The following is a 19,066-nucleotide window of genomic DNA, read 5'->3' as shown; positions in this document are numbered from 1 at the left end:
TTACTAAATCTCTGTCTACAGCAGGGTGTCCCTGAATGATCGCAGTCAGCAAAACTTCTTGAGTGGGTTGGGGAGAAAAACAACACAGGAGGGACCACATTTAGGTATTGTCCATAAGCGGCTTGTCCTCAGTTTGACTGCAAAAGCATGTGCTTAAAGCGCAAAAAGGGTTGGCCAGTCATATGACTTTCCTTCTCCAACTGCCAGGGGATTCTATTGGCCTACATTTTCCAACCGTTCTAGCTTCAGCATCTGCGGAGTCGCGAGTGGTGCTGAACACCAAGAAGGATAAGGGCACCAGCCATATGGGAGCACCACTATCTGCAAGTTCCCCTCTAAGCCACACACTGTCCTGACTTGCAACTATATCACCAGTCCTTCACTGTTGCTGGGTCAAAATCCTGGAAGCCCTTTCTTACAGCACTGTGGGTGTACCCATTCACAAACATTGCAATGGTTTGGAAGGTGGCTCACCACCACCTTCTCAAGGGCAATTAAGGATGGGCAATAAATGCTCGCCTCGCCATCGATACCCACATCTGATTAAATACTTTTTTAAAAAGCCCCAGTTCCATTCTGATATATTTACCAATAAATATAAGTACATGGATTAGTTGATTACATGTGTTATTGCTTGCTATAAGTCAGTTTATTGAGGAAAAAGAGTATTATATAATTAAACTTATTCTGCTAATTGGAATGGTGTGTAGCTATGGCCTGTCCATTGAAGGTAGCACATTCTGAGTCAATTACACAATACCTATCTCTCTGTAGATTTCAATACTTGTAAATTCTTAGCTCCTATACAAGGTGAGAGACACCAATCGGAACTGCCTGGCATAAATAGGAACAGATAAAGTGGTTTTAAAAAAACCATTTGGGATATTTATTATTAGTATAATTATATATTATTTGAATATTTATAAATTCTGGTTTGGCCTCCACTGGAGTATTTTGTCCAATTCTGAGTGCCACGCTTTTAGAAGGATGCGAAGGCTTTAGACATGTGCAGAAGAAATTTACAAAATGGTTCCGAGGATGTGATGCTTCATGGATAGATTAGAGAAGCTGGATTTGTTCTGCCTAGGTTGAGAGGGGATTTGATAGAAGTGTCAGCTGATGAGGACTCTGCGCAGAGTAGACGGAGAGAGGATGCTCCCATAGTAGTATTGAGGAGGTGGGGAGGCTGCAGAAAGATTTAGACAGTTTAGGAGAGTGGTCCAAGAAGTGGCTGATGAAATTCAACGTGGGCAAGTGCGAGGTCGTACACTTTGGAAAAAAGAATAGAGGCATGGACTATTTTCTAAACGGTGACAAAATTCATAATGCTAAAGTGCAAAGGGACTTGGGAGTCCTAGTCCAGGATTCTCTAAAGGTAAACTTGCAGGTTGAGTCCGTAATTAAGAAAGCAAATGTAATGTTGTCATTTATCTCAAGAGGCTTGGAATACAAAAGCAGGGATGTACTTCTGAGGCTTTATAAAGCACTGGTTAGGCCCCATTTGGAGTACTGTGAGCAATTTTGGGCCCCACACCTCAGGAAGGACATACTGGCACTGGAGCGGGTCCAGCGGAGATTCACACGGATGATCCCAGGAATGGTAGGCCTGACATACGATGAACGTCTGAGGATCGTGGGATTATATTCATTGGAGTTTAGGAGGTTGAGGGGAGATCTGATAGAAACTTACAAGATAATGAACGGCTTAGATAGGATGGACGTAGGGAAGTTGTTTCCATTAACAGGGGAGACTAGGACGCGGGGGCACAGCCTTAGAATAAAAGGGAGTCACTTTAGAACAGAGATGAGGAGAAATTTCTTCAGCCAGAGAGTGGTGGGTCTGTGGAATTCATTGCCACAGAGGGCTGTAGAGGCCGAGACGTTGAGCGTCTTCAAGACAGAAATTGATAAATTCTTGATTTCTCGAGGAATTAAGGGCTATGGGGAGAGAGCGGGTAAATGGAGTTGAAATCAACCATGATTGAATGGTGGAGTGGACTCGATGGGCCGAATGGCCTTACTTCCGCTCCTATGTCTTATGGTCTTATTAATGGAAGGATCAAGAGCTAAAGGACACCAATTCAAGTTGATTGGCAAAAACCAATGATGACATGAGGTAAAACATCTTTAAAGATCAAGTAGTTAGGATCTGGAAAGTACTGTCTGAGAGTGTGGTGGAAGCAGATTCAATTCCCTTTCAAAAATGAACTGGATAGCATCTGAAATGAAACACCTTGCAGGATGGGAGAATGGGACTATCTAAGCTGCTCTTGTGGAGCACCAGCCAAGTGCCCTCCGACACCGTAGCCATTTACGATTGTATTCTTTTAAGATTATTTTCCATCTGTTGTGAAGTGTCAAACGTCGAAGCACAGCATCCAAAGTATGTCACATTTGTGCTTAATATCGTGTTTCCCACTGCTGCATCACCCTTGCAGACCCCACTGCCTCAGGCCCACCCTATTTCTGTTTCAAGACCGTTGGAAGATTCTTTCAATCTCAGCCAATAACACAGACATTTGCTTCTCAGAACTGAAGCAAAATGTTTTCAGCACCTGCACAAGGGCACTTTATTCACAGAGTTGCCAGAACATCTCATTTCCAGAGCACTGATCCTATGCTTCTAAAAAGACAAATGTTCAGCCTCTTTTGATTGATAAAAAGAACATTTTACAGATTTTCAGGGAAAAGGATAAATAGATCTATGTTACATCTTATTCCGTGCCTCCAGTGTATTTTTTCAGAACACATGGCATTTGGAAGAGACATTCTTGTCAAGAAAACAAAGGCAATTTTAAGGGATTTATATTTGTATTGGTAAACATTAGAAATAAGATAGTTTTATGTGTGTTTAATTTAGTGTTTCTGTGCCTGGAAGGATAAAACCTATAGTTCGATTTATGCTGGACAAAGGTGTTTGAATGTGTGGGGCTTGGTTTCAATTCAAAATGTAATGCTATTGTGCTTAGAGAAGGCTAAATCGTAAAGAATAAATAGACCATTGCATAGCAATTGGAGGCCCTTTTAAGGGTAGAAAAGCTTTTAAGTTTTAGTGTTGGACACAGGATACTCGGGAGTGAGCATATTTCAACTCTGCCAAGATACGCTGGACAGGACAAGGGAGTTGCAAATATGCAAGCTTCCGAAGGAAAAGGTAAAGACAGATAACCAGGGAATTGGGACATAAAGAATGTTTTAAAGCAACTGAAGTTAAGAGAACAGAGACCAGGGTATTGTTCAGATGAATTCAAGGAAGAGTAAACAAAGTGTTTTGAATTAAAGAAACAATTGCAGTTACCAGATTTAAAGTCGGAGAGCAGACTTCAAAGGTAAATCAAAATTTTGATGTCATTTTACTAGAGTCTGGGAATTGAGAGTTAAAGCAATTGTATTATTATGAGAGAAGATTTTATTGAGAGTGGAGTTTGGAAACTCTCATGTGACAATCATCTGGGCAAAGGAGAAATCCACAGACACTACCTTGGGTTCAGAGCAGAGTGTGCATATTTGACCACAGTCATCTTGCGTGCTTCAAATAGACTTTGTGTGTTAATGAGACCATTGTAGTTTAAGATGTACCTTGTAATCCATGTTAATCTTAAAAAATCTGTGTGTCATTATTAAGCTAAGGGAGGGAGTAAAGGAGTGTTATATCATAAACCAGTTATTTTCATGTTTAATAAATCTGTTGTTAAAACTAATTCAAGGTCCTGTGATTCGGTTCTTCCACGTTTTATTAAAAAAGTAAAAGTTGCGGTCTTTTGAGCCAGGGCTCCATTTCTGGAATCTTCCCATCCAATTATAACATCAATGGGGGTCGTAACATTCTCAAATGAAATGTCCATTTTTTAATATCCTGAGGGTTTTGCGAAGTGCTGGTTTAAAGGCTGGGATGTGGATCAGTTTTATTTGCCTTTTTAATCTAGTGATGTGATTGCCAGTTCGAACAGTTATAAACCTGATCAATTTTTAAATAAGTTTGCCATACATACATATAAAAGGATCTCATAACACTACAGTTTACAAAGTAAAACTTCCTTTTTCCAGCTCCAGAAATTCTTGAAGGGAAGGCAGTTGTTCCAGAGACAGATATCTGGGCAGTTGGTGTGCTGACCTTTACAATGTGAGTTTGTTGCATTTATATCTCTGACATTACTTATTGCTACAGGATTTAGTTATCTGGCAATCTTCCCACCTTCACTCAATTCCTATCCTAAACGCCCAGCCGCCCAACAAACTCAGTATGAAAATGTGTTTTTCACCACAAGAATTAGAGAATTTATTAGAGAATGATAGTGTAGTGATGATGGTACTGGACTAGCAATCCATCAGTACTGACTTCACATCCCACCATTCTACATTGTGAAATTGAATTCAATAAATTTGTTAATTTGTGAGTGACTGTAAATGTTCTTGGATGACTGTAACACCCCAACTAGTTCACCAATGTCGAGGACTAGAAAGCTGCTCTCTAATTAACAACTCTTAATTGCATCATTAAGTAGTTACATCACCATCTTCTCAGGCCCACTAGAACAAAGAACAATACAGCACAGGAACAGGCCCTTCGGCCCTTCAAGCCTGTGCCGCTCATGTGCCCACTAGACCATTCTTCTGTACCCCTCTATTCCCAGTCCGTTCATGTGGCTATCTAGATAAGTCTTAAACGATCCCAGCGTATCCGCCTCAATCACCTTGCTTGGCAGGGCATTCTAGGCCCCCACCACCCTCTGTGTAAAATACGTCCCCCTGACATCTGTGTTGAAACTTGCCCCCCTCACCTTGAACCCGTGACCGCTTGTGTTCGTCACCTCCTACCTGGGAAAAAGCTTCCCACTGTTCACCCTATCTATGCCCTTCATAATTTTATACACCTCTATTAGGTCGCCCCTCATCCTCCATCTTTCCAGGGAGAACATCCCCAGTTTACCCAATCTCTCCTCATAGCTGAGACCCTCCATACCAGGCAACATCCTGGTAAACCTTCTCTGTACTCTCTCCAAAGCCTCCACGTCCTTCTGGTAGTGTGGCGACCAGAACTGGACGCAGTATTCCAAATGTGGCCTAACCATCGTTCTATACAGCTGCAACATCATATGCCAACTTTTATATTCTATGCCCCGTCCAATAAAGGCAAGCATGCCATATGACTTCTTCACCACCCTCTCCACCTGTGCTGCCACCTTTAAGGGTCTGTGGACTTGTACACCCAAGTCCCTCTGTGTGTCTATACTCCTGATGATTCTGCCATTTATTGTATAGCTCCCCCTTGCATTAGATCTACCAAAATGCATCACTTCGCATTTATCTGGATTAAATTCCATCTGCCATTTCTCCGCCCAATGTTCCAGTCTATCTATATCCTGCTGTATTCTCTGACAATGTTCATCACTATCCGCCACTCCAGCGATCTTTGTGTCGTCTGCAAACTTACTGATCACACCAGCTACATCTTCCTCCAAATCATTTATATATATCACGAACAGCAGAGGTCCCAGTACAGAGCCCTGCGGAACACCACTAGTCACAGACCTCCAACCGGAAAAAGACCCCTCCACTGTTACCCTCTGTCTTCTATGGCTAAGCCAGTTCTCCACCCATCTAGCTAGCTCACCTTTTATCCCGTGAGATTTAACCTTTTGCACCAGCCTGCCATGAGGAACCTTGTCAAACACTTTACTAAAATCCATATAGATGACATCCACGGACCTTCCCTCGTCAATCGTTTTTGTCACCTCCTCAAAAAACTCAACCAAATTTGTGAGGCATGACCTCCCTCGTACAAAACCATGCTGTCTATCGCTAGAGATGAGCAGTTCACCAACTTCCTGATAAAGAACAAAATTTAACAACTATCTGTGCTACATTAGCCCATCACCATTGGTACACACGCTCTTGTCCACCCTTTGAGGTTAAGATGACCATGTTCATCCCCAGGGGTGTTTTGTATGGTTCTGGTCCCATACTAAGAGCTAACAAGAAGGTGAGAATATTTTGGCTATTGTGTGTAGCAATCAGAATAAAGATCAACTTCATCGACTGCTTTTTTTATTGCATCTTTTCATTAGTCATCCAGGCAAGGATTTCCTTTTAACATTCGCTCATCTGTATAAAGTATGTTTCTCTGCCTTTTTAGGAGCTCAGGTAATTGTTTTACTGAGTAGAAGAGTTCAAAGTAAATTATGCTGATTTAAGGTATCTATCCATTTCTGGTCCCATACTAAGAGCTATCAAGAAAATGTGAATATCTTTCACCATTGTGTGCAGTGACCACAATAAAACACTTCATGCTGAATTCTTCAGTTCAGAATTGAGTGAAATCATAAGATTCTTTATTAAAAGTATTAAAATGACCACATTTTCTGATGCACTTGTATATCACGAAACTTAGCAACCAGGAGATTTTTCTTCAGCACAGATTAAGTCCTGCACCATTGGGGGGAGGGAGGGGCACATATTTCTCCAGCTGTCAATGAGTTTCTAACCCCAAGTAGAGTCCTCGTAAGAACAGGATATGGCACTCAACTCGTTGATCGACAGTTCTGACGTGCCACAGTGAAAAACTGCACAGACCTCCTCAGGAGACAAACACGGGGCAGGGTGGACAGAGTACTTTTCGTCATCCAGTACTTCTCCAGAGTGGATAAGCTACAACATCTTCTCCGGAACCTTCAACATGTCATTGATGAAGACGAACATCTCGCCAAGGCCATCCCCACACCCCCACTTCTTGCCTTCAAACAACCGCGAAACCTCAAACAGACCATTGTCCGCAGCAAACTACCCAGCCTTCAGGAGAACAGTGACCACGACACCACACAACCCTGCCACAGCAACCTCTGCAAGACGTGCCGGATCATCGACACAGATGCCGTCATCTCACGTGAGAACACCATCCACCAGGTACACGGTACATACTCTTGTGACTCGGCCAACATTGTCTACATGATACGCTGCAGGAAAGGATGTCCCGAGGTATGGTACATTGGCGAGACCATGCAGACGCTACGACAATGGATGAAAGGAAACCGCTCAACAACCACCAGGCAGGAGTGTTCCCTTCCTGTTGGGGAACACTTCAGCAGTCAAGGACATTCAGCCTCTGATCTTCGGGTAAGCGTTCTCCAAGGCGGCCTTCATGACACATGACAACGCAGAGTCGCTGAGCAGAAACTGATAGCCAAGTTCCGCACACATGAAGATGGCCTCAACCGGAATCTTGGGTTTATGTCACCCCACAACTTGCCTGAGCTTGCAAAATCTCACTAACTGTCCTGGCTTGAGACAATTTACACCTCTTTAACCTGTGCTTCACCCTCTCTCCACTCACATTGTCTGCACCTGTAAAGACTTGATTACCTGTTAAGATTCACATTTGATTCGCAATCTTTCAATTAAGTTTGTATCTATATATACCCTATTTATGAACCTAACTCTTAACTCACCTGATGAAGGAGCAGCACACTGAAAGCTCGTGCTACCAAATAAACCTGTTTGACTTTAAACTGATGTTGTGAGACTACTTACTGTGCCTACCCCAAGGAGAGGCCCAGAAGCACAAACCAGGTGGGTTTCCCAATATCGGTGAGAGGCTAAATGTTAAGTCACCTTGGGCAGCTTTCACCACCGGCTAACAACTTCACAGAGCAGCACCTTGGGTAGCAGGGCATTTGCTTGTCCTTTTTAGCAATGCATTGTGGAGGGGTGGGGGGGGACAATGATAAAGTAAGGCAATGCAAATTGAATTAATGAAAAGGTTACCAGAGACAACATTTTCTTGCTTTTATAGGTTGAGTGCAGATTGCCCTTTTAGATCTGACAAAGATTGTGACAAAGAGAAGAATATCAGGAAAGGAAAAATCAAGCTGGGGAGATGCTACGCTGGCCTTTCACAAGGTGCAGTTTCGTTTCTGAAGAATACATTATGCCTTAATCCAGGGTGAGTGTTCCATTTTTCTTGCTCTCGAGTCAGAAGAACATAAGAAATAGGAAAAGGAGCAGACCATACAGGCCTTCCAGCCGGCTCCAGCATTCAATACGATCATGGCTGACCTTGGGCTTCAACTCCACTTTCCAGCCCTCTCCCCATGTCTTGCAATTTCCCCGAGAGTCCAAGAACCTATCAATCTCAGCCTCAAATATATTCAGGGATGAAGATTCACAATCCTTTCAGGGAAGAAATTTCTCCTCATCTCGGTCCTAAATGATCAGCCCCTTATCCTGAAAGTGTGTCTCCATGTTCTAGATTCCCAGCCAGCCGAAAAAACGGGTGGGATTTTCCGGCCACGTTCGCCCCAAAGCCGGAAGATCCCGCCCAAGGTCAACAGATCTTTGCATGGACCGCATCCCGCCCGCTACGATTCCTGTGGCAGGCAAAACAAAATAATTCCGCCCAATGTCTCGATATGAAAGGTTAGGAAGGGGCTTGACAATGAGACCACTTCATATTCTTCTAAACTCCAGATAATATAGGTCTAATTACTCGCCTTGCAATAAAAGATAACCCCCTTACCCAGACACTAATCTAATAAACTTCACTGCAGCACCTCGAATACAAGTATATCCTTTCTTAAGTATGGAGAATACACACAGAATTCCAGCAAGACTTCTTTATTCTTGTACTCTAAGCCCCTTTCAATAATGGCTAACGTGCCAATTGCTTTTTTTCCTAAATGCCAACTTTTTGAGTTCTTTGTACGAGTATATCCAAGTCACTTTGAACATCAATGTTCATGAGTCTCACCCTTTTAAAAAATATTCTGCTTTTCTATTCTTAGGATCAAATGAATAACTTCAAACTTCCCTACATAATACATAGAAAATAGGAGCAGAAGGAAGCCATTTGGCCCTTCGAGTCTGCCCCGCCATTCATTAAGATCATGGGTGATCATTCAACTCAGTAGCCTGATCCACCCCCCCCCCACCCCCCTCCCCATATCCTAAAGAAACAAACCCCATCTGCCATCTTTTTGTCCACTCACTAAACCTGTCATGTCTCTTTACAGCCTCTCTATGTCCTCCTATGTCCTTGCATTCCTTCCTAGCTTTGCCATCAGCAAATTTAAACATATTATAGATATGTATCTCTATTTGTAGATATATATCTGTCTCTTTGTCTAAGTCACTATTTTCTGTCCTTAAGTCATTAATATAGGTTGTAAGTAGCTGAGTCTCAGCCCTGATCTTTGCAGCACTACACCAGTCGCAGCTTGCCAACTTGAAAATGCCCAATTTATCCCTGCTCTCTGCTTCCTGTCTATTAACCAATCCTCTATCCATGTTAATATATTACCTCCAACCCTGCCTATTACCCTTTGCGTACCCTTTATTCAATGCCTTTGAAATTTAAAGATCCAAATATGACATATCAAGTTTTCCTTTATGTACCCTGCTAGGTAATCCTCAAAAAACATTTCCCTTTCATAAACTGATGTTAGGCTAACTGGCCAGTAGCTCACTGTTTTCTCTCTCTATCCTTTCATATGTTTGCTAACTTCCAATCAGCTGGAACAGTTCAGGATCCAGGGAATTTTGGAAATGCATCCAGTATCCCTGCAGCAATCTCTTTTAAAATGCGAGCATGCAGGTCATCAGGCCCTAGGAATTGGTCAGATTTTAGTCCCTTGAGTTTCTGTCGTATGTTTTGATATTAATTACCTTCATTTCCAGGCATCAGATTTCCAAGTCGGATCAATTGCGCCCAGATTCAGCACTTAGAATCAAAATGGTAAAATCGGGCCCGAAGGGGCTATGTAGCATGGCCCATCAACCTAACCCGCACATTTTTATATATTATATATTAATTAATATATTAATGATTTGGAAGACAGAGCTAAATATATGGACCAGAATTCTCCAGCTGTTCACGTTGTGGGATTCTTCGGTCCCACCCGCAGATTTCCTGCCGGTGTGGGGGTGACCTCAATGGTAATTCCCATTGACAGCGGCGGGACCAGAGAATCTCACTGCTAGCAAACAACTACCTCCTGCTGGCAGCAAACATGCAGCTAGGAGGCCGGAGAATCACGCCCATCATCTCCAAATTTGTAGGTAATACAAAGTTGGGTGGGAGGGTGAGCTGTGAGGAGGATGCAGAGATGCTTCAATGTGATTTGGACAGGCTGTGTGTGTGGGCGTCGGCATAGCAGATGCAGTACAGTGTGGATAAATGTGAGGTTATCCACTTTGATAGCAATAATAGGAAGAGATTACTATTTGAATGGGTGTAAATTGAGAGAGGTGGCTATTCAACAAGATCTTGGTATCCTTGTGCATCAGTCACCGAAGGTAAGCACGCAGGTACAGCAGGCGGTAAAGGCAAATGGTATGTTGGCCTTCATAGCAAGAGGATTTGAGTTTAGGAATAGGGATGTTTTACTGCAATTGTAAAGGGCGTTGGTGAGGCCACGTCTAGAGTATTGTGTGTAGTTTTTAGAGTCCTTATCTGTGGAAGGATGTCCTTGCTATAGGGGAAATGCAGCGAAGGTTTACCAGACTGATTCCTGGGATGGCAGGTCTGTCATATGAGGAGAGACCAAGTCAGTTAGGATTATATTCACTGGAGTTTAGAACAGAGAGAGGGGATCTCATAGAAACTTATAAAATTCTCTCAGGATTAGACAGGATGAATTCAGAAAGAATGTTCCCTCCCAATAGTGGGGGAGTCCAGAACAAGGGGTCATGGTTTGAGGATCAGAATCACTAGAGGGATTAGGTTTCGTGCAGAGAATCCAGTTATGAAATCATGTCAACTAATGAAGATGGAGCTATATTAAAATTGCTGAATTTGTAACTAATATATTTTGTTTCATTTTCTTCGTCTCACTAGAAAAGTTTTAATCCAAACCTTTTACGAGGTTTCTTAACCCAGGGAGTGGCGAATCTGTGGAATTCACTATCACAGAAAGTATTTGAGACCAAAACATGTGATTCTAAGAAGAAAGTAGATATAGCTCTTCGGGCTAAAGGGATCAAGGAATATGAGGGGGAGGGGCGGAGAGAGGCAGGCTCAGGATATTGAATTTGATTATCATGATCAAAATGAATGGGGAAATAGACTCAAAGGGTCCAAATGGCCTACTCCTGCTCCTATTTTCTATGTTTCTAAAGCACATGGGTTATAGGGTAATGTATTGGCATGGATCAAGAATTGGTCGACAGGGAACAGAAAGTGGGAATAAAGGAATCTTTTTCCAAGTGGCAGTTAGTGACTAGTCGGGTATTGTAGGGATCAGTGCTTGGGCCCCAGATGTTCACGATATATATATAAATGACCTTGATAAGGGAACCAAATGTAGCATTTCCAAATTTGCTGATGACAAAACTGGGCATAGTTGTTAGGATGATGCAGGGAGCTTCAAGGTGATTTCGGTGAGTGAGTAGGCAAACACATGGCAGATGCAGCACAACATGGCTAAGTGTGAAGTATATACACTTTAGTGTGAAAAACAGGAATGAAGAGTTTGCACATTCTCCTCGTGTCTGCGTGGGTTTCCTCCGGGTACTCCGGTTTCCTCCCACCGTCCAAAGATGTGCGGGTTAGGTTGATTGGCCAGGTTAAAAATTGTCCCTGAGATGTGTAGTTAGAGGGATTAGCGGGTAAATATGTGGGGGTAGGGCCTGGGTGGGGTTGTGGTCGGTGCAGACTCGATGGGCCGAATGGCCTCCTTCTGCACTGTAGGGTTTCTATGTTTCTATTATTCAAATTGGGATATATTGGGAAGTGTGGTTGTGCAAAAGAATCTGGGCGTCCTTGTGCACCCAGTCAATGGAAGTGGAGAGGCAGGTGCAGCAAACAATTAGGAAAGCAAATGGTATGTTAACCTTCATTGGTTTCTGCTTCCAGCAATTCTGCTCTGTCCAACCTGCGGAAATATCGTGATCCTGGAGGAAGGACAGAAATATTACTGGTTCCCCATAACATCTGTCCCTATGTCCACCACATCACCCGGAAAGTAACAAACAGAAAATACCCCAAGTTATAAGAGGTTGATGATGTGTTGGGTGGAGCTGCTGCTTGGGAAAATGTTGACTCTACAGCAGAACCCTGTCCCAAATGTGAACATCCTCAAGCATATTTTCATGCAAATACAAACCAGATCTGCTGATAAACTTATGACTACGTTTTACAAGTGCAGACATCACTGGAGGGATTAAGTTTCGTGCAGAGAATCCAGTTATGAAATCATGTCAACTAATGAAGATGGAGCTATGTTAAAATTGCTGGATTTGTAACTAATATATTTTGTTTATAGAAAAGTTTTAATCCAATTGCAGTGGAATTTGAACATTGTTAATTGTTTTCATCTTATAATAGATTGTAGATTAGTACCACTAACGTTCTAAAATGCTCTCTGAAGATGTGTGTATATTAAAAGAATGAATTGAAAAAAATTGCAAGAGGACTTGAGTCCAGAAGTAAGGATGTCTCTCACCTCATTTCTGGAGGTCAGCTCTTTTGTCCATGTTTGAACCAAGGCTATAATGAGGCCAGGAGCTGAGTGGCCCTGGATCGCTGCCCTGTACTCATCCTTTCTCTTTAACTTTCCAAATCTCCCCTCACCGAGGGGGAAGAGAGAGAGGCAGGGTACATTACATTTTATATATTTTGAAAATAATTAATTGTATATTAGAGTACTTGGTACAAAAATTCTAGTTCTAAAAATCAGAATGTTACATAAGGGCATCGTGTAGAATTAATGTTGGCCACCAATGGCTCAGAGATAATCTATCCAAATCAGTTTTGATCCTTTGTCCAATCTAAAATAATCTCAGCTGGGCCAGAAACTTACCATTGTGGACTTAAGAACAAACTCCCTCTGCTAGAAGTTCACATTTATGAAGACTTGTTAAAAAAGATCATCAGGTTCATCTGTGAGGTCCTCCACAGCTGGATAGTCTGCCAATAGTGACTATCAAATTCCACACAATAACAGGCTTTGGGGGTGAAGCAGAAGATGCCAGTACATCTTAGATCAAAACCTAGAATTAACACTTCCAGAGGACATGAGAATTGGAGCAATTTGAAAAAGGAACCAAGCACTTTTTAAAAATTATGCATATTACTCAACACTGTACCTTGGCATGAGGGATACTCATTACATGTTTTTCCATGTTTATTGCACATTGTAGGGGAAGGCCATGTGCCTCTGAATGCCGCTCAATTTCATGGTTACAAGAGGAGTCGCAAACAAAGCTAAGACACTCAACGGTTTCCTTTCAAACAACAAAGCTCAGGAATTACCTAAAACAACGTGAGAAACGGAGGATGCTTCTATGTACAAAGCATGAAGTGCTGATACTTAGGAACAAGGAGAAATGAAGAGGAACAAGAACAAAATGAACATACCGGAATTGTATTTAATTGTTTAATTTAGAGAAGCTATGTCAGTAAGGAAAACAGATTTGTAAGCAAAAATTTGTGCTTGCACAATCTCATGTCAATAAATATTTAGATAATCTGATCAGCAGTATTAATGCTTAAAAAGTCGGTCCAATCATGTGAGTGGTAAAATCTAAGGAAATGTTTCAATACTATAAAAGCTTCAAAAATGAATTCATTGCAAATAGCCGCACCATTACTGCAATTTCAGCTTTATGATGCAGAGACCTGCATTTATAATCCAGTAAGAAGTCTCACAACACCAGGTTAAAGTCCAACAGGTTTATTTGGTAGCAAAATCCACTAGCTTTCGGAGCACTGCTCCTTCGTCAGGTGAGTGGGAGTTCTGTTCACAAACAGGGCATATAAAGACACAAACTTAATTTACAAAATAATGGTTGGAATGCGAGTCTTTACAGGTAATCAAGTCTTAAAGGTACAGACAATGTGAGTGGAGAGAGCGTTAAGCACAGGTTAGAGAGATGTGTATTGTCTCCAGACAGGACAGTTAGTGAGATTTTGCAAGCCCAGGCAAGACGTGGGGGTTACATATAGTGTGACATGAACCCAAGATCCCGGTTGAGGCCATCCTCATGTGTGCGGAACTTGGCTATCAGTCTCTGCTCTTCGACTCTGCGTTGTTGTGTGTCGTGAAGGCCGCCTTGGAGAACGCTTACCCGAAGATCAGAGGCCGAATGCCCGTGACCGGGCAAAAACACGGGCATTCGGCCTCTGATCTTCGGGTAAGCGTTCTCCAAGGCGGCCTTCACGACACACAACAACGCAGAGTCGCTGAGCAGAGACTGATAGCCAAGTTCCGCACACATGAGGATGGCCTCAACCGGGATCTTGGGTTCATGTCACATTATCTGTAACCCCCACGACTTGCCTGGGCTTGCAAAATCTCACTAACTGTCCTGTCTGGAGACAATACACATCTCTTTAACCTGTGCTTAACGCTCTCTCCACTCACATTGTCTGTACCTTTAAGACTTGATTACCTGTAAAGACTCGCATTCCAACCATTATTTTGTAAATTGAGTTTGTGTCTTTATATGCCCTGTTTGTGAACAGAACTCCCACTCACCTGACGAAGGAGCAGTGCTCCGAAAGCTAGTGGCTTTTGTTACCAAATAAACATGTTGGACTTTAACCTGGTGTTGAGAGACTTCTTACTATGTTTACCCCAGTCCAGCGCCAGCATCTCCACTTTATAATCCAAACCAATGTGAACTGAAATTCCACCAAAGCAGATTGGGAAGTCAAATTTTATTTTTTTAAAATCTGGGTTTTTTTTTAAAAAGCTGATGTCAATGAAGTTACAATGAAGCTGTGGAATTGTTATTAAAATTCATTAGGTTTTCTAATGCTCTTCAGGGAAGAAAATCTATCATCCTGACACCAATATGGTAATCTCTCAGCTAACCTTTGACGTGGCCTAGCAAACCAGCAGTTCATGGTGCAAATCAGCAGTTCATGGTGCAAACCAGCTCAACCTACCAGTGACACCCACATCCTGAGAGTTAATGTACTAAAAAAAATTACAAAGTAATTATGCTCATTGCAAAGCAAGTTTCATCATTCTAAAATTGCAGCCAGTTGTGTCACCCTAGGTCTACCACAATACTTTTTGTCTGTTGTTCTCTCTTTGGTTAGGTTGCCACTTTCAACCTTGCTCTAGATATGTACAAGGAGCTGCCCTCCATACACATGGCACAGGCCAGAAGTGACAGTCGATGGAGCTGTCAAATTGGCTTCCATTCTGAGCCAATATGACTCTGGTCATCAGTTCTCCAGTCATTTTAACACACTCGATTTAACACATTCTCAGCATATCCTAGCAATTACATTAGAAGTCTTGTCGGATTATAACAGCCATAAGTTTATCTTAAAAGCTACTGCTACAGATCATGTCGCTTACAATGATATTCCTGGATAATAAAAGGCTCACATTTTCAAACTCAAACATTATTCCATTCAAGTTATTAACTATTATATAATTAAATAACATTTTCAGGTTTCTGGATTAGTATGATTTTAGTGTGGTGAGAGATTTCTTTTGATTTTGTGCATTTCTCTATTCTTTGCTTGTTATCCATCGTGAAAGTTGATCCAATTTTCTTAAATAAATTAATTTCTTTTGGATTGCTTGATGGATATCTGTGCTATGATGATCAAAACATCTTTATGTAGAACAGAATCCAAAGGCACCCGTCACTTTCAGAAAGTTTCATTCTAAAGGATATTTTTAAATCAAGTCCCTAATCTGCGTGGAATCTCAATGTTGTAAGTGTGAAAGTGTTTTATTCTTTTAATAAATTTTTGCTGTTCAAAAAGGAATTAATTTAAAATTATTTAATTTGTGAAAGTTGTACATGAAATATCAAATAGTAGAGACATTTTTAGCAATTTCAATTTATTGGTCTGATAGGAGCCAGCAGTTATCCTGGCTCATACTGTGGGTGACAGGAGCTAGCCTGGGGTTGCTCATCGGGTGTTGACTGTCATGCAACACATAGGGCAGTTGGCTTTTTTTAAAGTATGCATTTTCCAGGATCAAATACATGAGACAGATGCTATATTGTGAAGAATATGGAAAGAAGAATGAACCGTAATTTGGATAGATCCTGTGATCCTTAGAAGGATTGAAGGGAAAATACAACAACAGCCACTTGTGCAGAAATTGTTATTATTAAGCTATAATTTAAAGTATCATCTAAACTGTTGCCAAGTTCACAAGAATGGTGGCAGTCTGCTTAGGGACTTATTCCTAGCTGGAGGAACAAAAACAAAGTACTAGAGATCGAAAAGCAGATACAGTATGCTCTGCTCAAAAGGATCTGTCACATTTCACACCGTTAACCTGCAATTGTCAAAACTACAATACACTCGAGATTCTTTAGGATTCAAGATTCATTTTCTGGTGAACACCAACACCCAAGAGTTTCCCAGATGTCATCTGGAGAATTTCAATGCATAAATCTAGAACTCATGCTTGCCTTTATAGGATGGGGTATAGAGTATAAAAGCTGGAGTCTGATGATGCAGCTGTATAGAACGCTGGTTAGGCCACATTTGGAGTACTGCGTCCAGTTCTGGTCGCCGCACTACCAGAAGGACGTGGAGGCGTTAGAGAGAGTGCAGAGAAGGTTTACCAGGATGTTGCCTGGTATGAAGGGTCTTAGCTATGAGGAGAGATTGGGTAAACTGGGGTTGTTCTCCCTGGAAATACGGAGAATGAGGGGCGATCTAATAGAGGTGTACAAGATTATTAAGGGGATAGATAGGGTGAACGGTGGGAAGCTTTTTCCCAGATCAGAAGTGACGATCACAAAGGGTCACGGGCTCAAGCTGAGAGGGACGAAGTATAACTCAGATATTAGAGGGATGTTTTTTTACACAGAGGGTGGTGGGGGCCTGAAATGCACTGCCAAGTAGGGTGGTGGAGACAGACACGCTGACATCGTTTAAGACTTACCTGGATAGTCACATGAGCAGCCTGGGAATGGAGGGATACAAATGATTGGTCTAGTTGGACCAAGGAGCGGCACAGGCTTGGAGGGCCGAAGGGCCTGTTTCCTGTGCTGTACTGTTCTTTGTTCCACGAGATCATCTTTCAGAGCAACATAAAAAACTTTCCTTGTTCGTTATATCTGCTCACTAGTATTGTTTTCTCTTGACTAGGAAAGATGTGCATCTTAATATTGATATTAATAACTTCAGATCTTTAACTATAGCTCAGATTTCTAAATAGAAAATGCTGGCAGTGCAGAATTGATTTCTTGAGAGGAATGGATTGGTGCTTGGGGTGGGGGAACCATCAGGCAAGGTCGCCTGTGCCCTTTGAATACTCTCTAGTTTCCTGACCTGCTGATGCTACATTTTGCCAGCTTTTCAGGCTTTGATTTATTCCTGCCTATTTACTACCCCCTTCAGCTTAAAAGACTTGCATTTATGACATTCCAAAACACTTTTACAGCCAATTAAGTATTCTTGAAGTATAATCACTATAAGAAAAGCAACAGTCAATTGGCATACAGTAAGTTCCCTCAAACAGTAGTGTGTGAATAACCAGTTTCTGTGATGTTGATTGAAAGCTAAGTATCGATTAGGATAACTCACTTGCTGTTCTTCAAAATATTGCTATGGGATCTTATGCCCAACCAAGGGGGCTAAAAGATGATGCAATACACTGGAGCATCAGCCTAGATTTTTGTGCCAAAGTCTCTGGAGTGGGACTTGAAGACATGGCCTTCTGAATCAGAGATAGGAGTGTCACCAATTGAATCACAGCTAGCCACAAACCATTTAGTATGTTAGATTAATTACGTTTTTGATTTCTTTCATTGGCTATTACCACATACAAATACCATTTACCCACTGCCTGTTCTCCAATTAAGTAGGCTACAGATCATTCTGTTATATTTTCAAGAGTGTATGTGCGTAAGAGTTTTCCTCCTCAGCTTTTAAAGAAGTTTTGGTCTTCAAGAATGTTCAAAGCTATTGAAGGGTCCAAAGCTGAAACACATGTCCATTCTTTCCACAGATGCTCCTTGGCCAACTGAGAGATTACTGCACGCATATCTGCTTCATAACTATGGTCACTGTCCTAACAGTCTTTGCCATAGAATAAACACAACATTCAAGCTTTTCTCATTGGTTTTATTTAGTCCTCCAAGACATTAGTAAATAATGAAGCCACCTAATTTTGTTTGGGAGTGGGAATTCAAAGTAAAAAATTCAAACATTTTTTCAGTAAAATAATTCTGCTCTTCCTATTTCAATACAGTAACTGTACATCCACTGATGAGACAATATCATTGATTATATAAAATTTCTGGAAAAAGGTTGTGGGATAGCATCAGTTTTCTCAAATTATCTTCGTACAAAGCCTTAGCCAAGTCTACTTCATTTTTCCACTGGTCCAGTCACAATTACATTTTCTGCTATTAAACATGACAAAATGCACAGTAATAGCAGCTTGTGTTTGGAGTGTCGCATTACTGTTGACTCTGGAGTTAGTGTCCAGTATATACAGTTTAAAAAAAACACAAGCTATAAAAATTACACACTGGTACTTTCTGCAATGTGTTACAGAAAGAGTATTCCTCATACTGAGCAACAAAATAGGTAAAGCCATGGTTTTATTTTAATCAAAAAGCATTCCCTAATATTTGTAAAATATTCTTAGGACATGGGACGATAGCAAAAATTGGAATGCCAGTCAACAATAACAGACCAACACAAAAATAAAGTTATTTTTTTAAAAAGCATGTTAGAACATTAAATAAATACATGGATGTCTTGCTTAGAAGTTTTCATTCTTCCTACTTTGCACACAATTGCTGAAATGGAATGTCAGAATTTCTGGCTGCAATGGAGTTTGGAACTAGTTCAGTTCTGTAAGGCTTTCACCTTTTGAATTTCCTACAATAAAACAAGAGAAGACATAAGGAAGCAGTTTGTTTTAAATCACAACAAATGAAGCACAACTCAAAGTACAATCTACTTTTACTGATCTGAACTTCTCTTGCAGTAACCCTCCAAGTTTGTCCCCTTTTAATCTAGGCCAATTGCATTCAGTTTCGCACCATATCTCCCAATTCAGTTTTCTATCTCCTCCAGTTTCCTCCCATCATTCTCTTTTCCAAAAGGCAGTAATTAATGTTACACACGGCTCCATCA

The 19,066-nt window shown here is 41.4% G+C and overlaps 2 protein-coding genes across 56 annotated transcripts in view; one reads left to right on the top strand and one right to left on the bottom strand.

Annotated features, from left to right (window-relative positions):
• The window catches only part of obscnb (obscurin, cytoskeletal calmodulin and titin-interacting RhoGEF b), a 614,792-nt gene extending 600,960 nt beyond the window's left edge, over nucleotides 1–13,832 (top strand). For 26 of the 27 annotated variants that reach the window (XM_078231785.1, XM_078231777.1, XM_078231827.1 and 23 more), the window contains 3 exons: nucleotides 4,048–4,123; nucleotides 7,790–7,939; nucleotides 13,132–13,832. In XM_078231785.1, the coding sequence (XP_078087911.1) occupies nucleotides 4,048–4,123; nucleotides 7,790–7,939; nucleotides 13,132–13,321 (416 nt within the window). In that variant the 3' untranslated portion in view covers nucleotides 13,322–13,832. The remainder of the gene's footprint in view (nucleotides 1–4,047; nucleotides 4,124–7,789; nucleotides 7,940–13,131) is intronic. The other variant, XM_078231706.1, reaches the window with a different exon arrangement.
• A 4,194-nt stretch (nucleotides 13,833–18,026) lies between these two features.
• The window catches only part of LOC144505796 (guanylate kinase-like), a 42,838-nt gene continuing 41,798 nt past the window's right edge, over nucleotides 18,027–19,066 (bottom strand). For all 29 annotated transcript variants that reach the window (XM_078231874.1, XM_078231858.1, XM_078231848.1 and 26 more), the window contains one exon: nucleotides 18,027–18,808. In XM_078231874.1, the coding sequence (XP_078088000.1) occupies nucleotides 18,776–18,808 (33 nt within the window). In that variant the 3' untranslated portion in view covers nucleotides 18,027–18,775. The remainder of the gene's footprint in view (nucleotides 18,809–19,066) is intronic.

Source organism: Mustelus asterias, chromosome 2, assembly GCF_964213995.1.
Source record: "Mustelus asterias chromosome 2, sMusAst1.hap1.1, whole genome shotgun sequence".
Taxonomy (NCBI): Eukaryota; Metazoa; Chordata; class Chondrichthyes; order Carcharhiniformes; family Triakidae; genus Mustelus; species Mustelus asterias.
The sequence above is the reverse complement of the archived record's forward strand: the minus strand, read 5'-3'. Positions and strand labels throughout refer to the sequence as shown.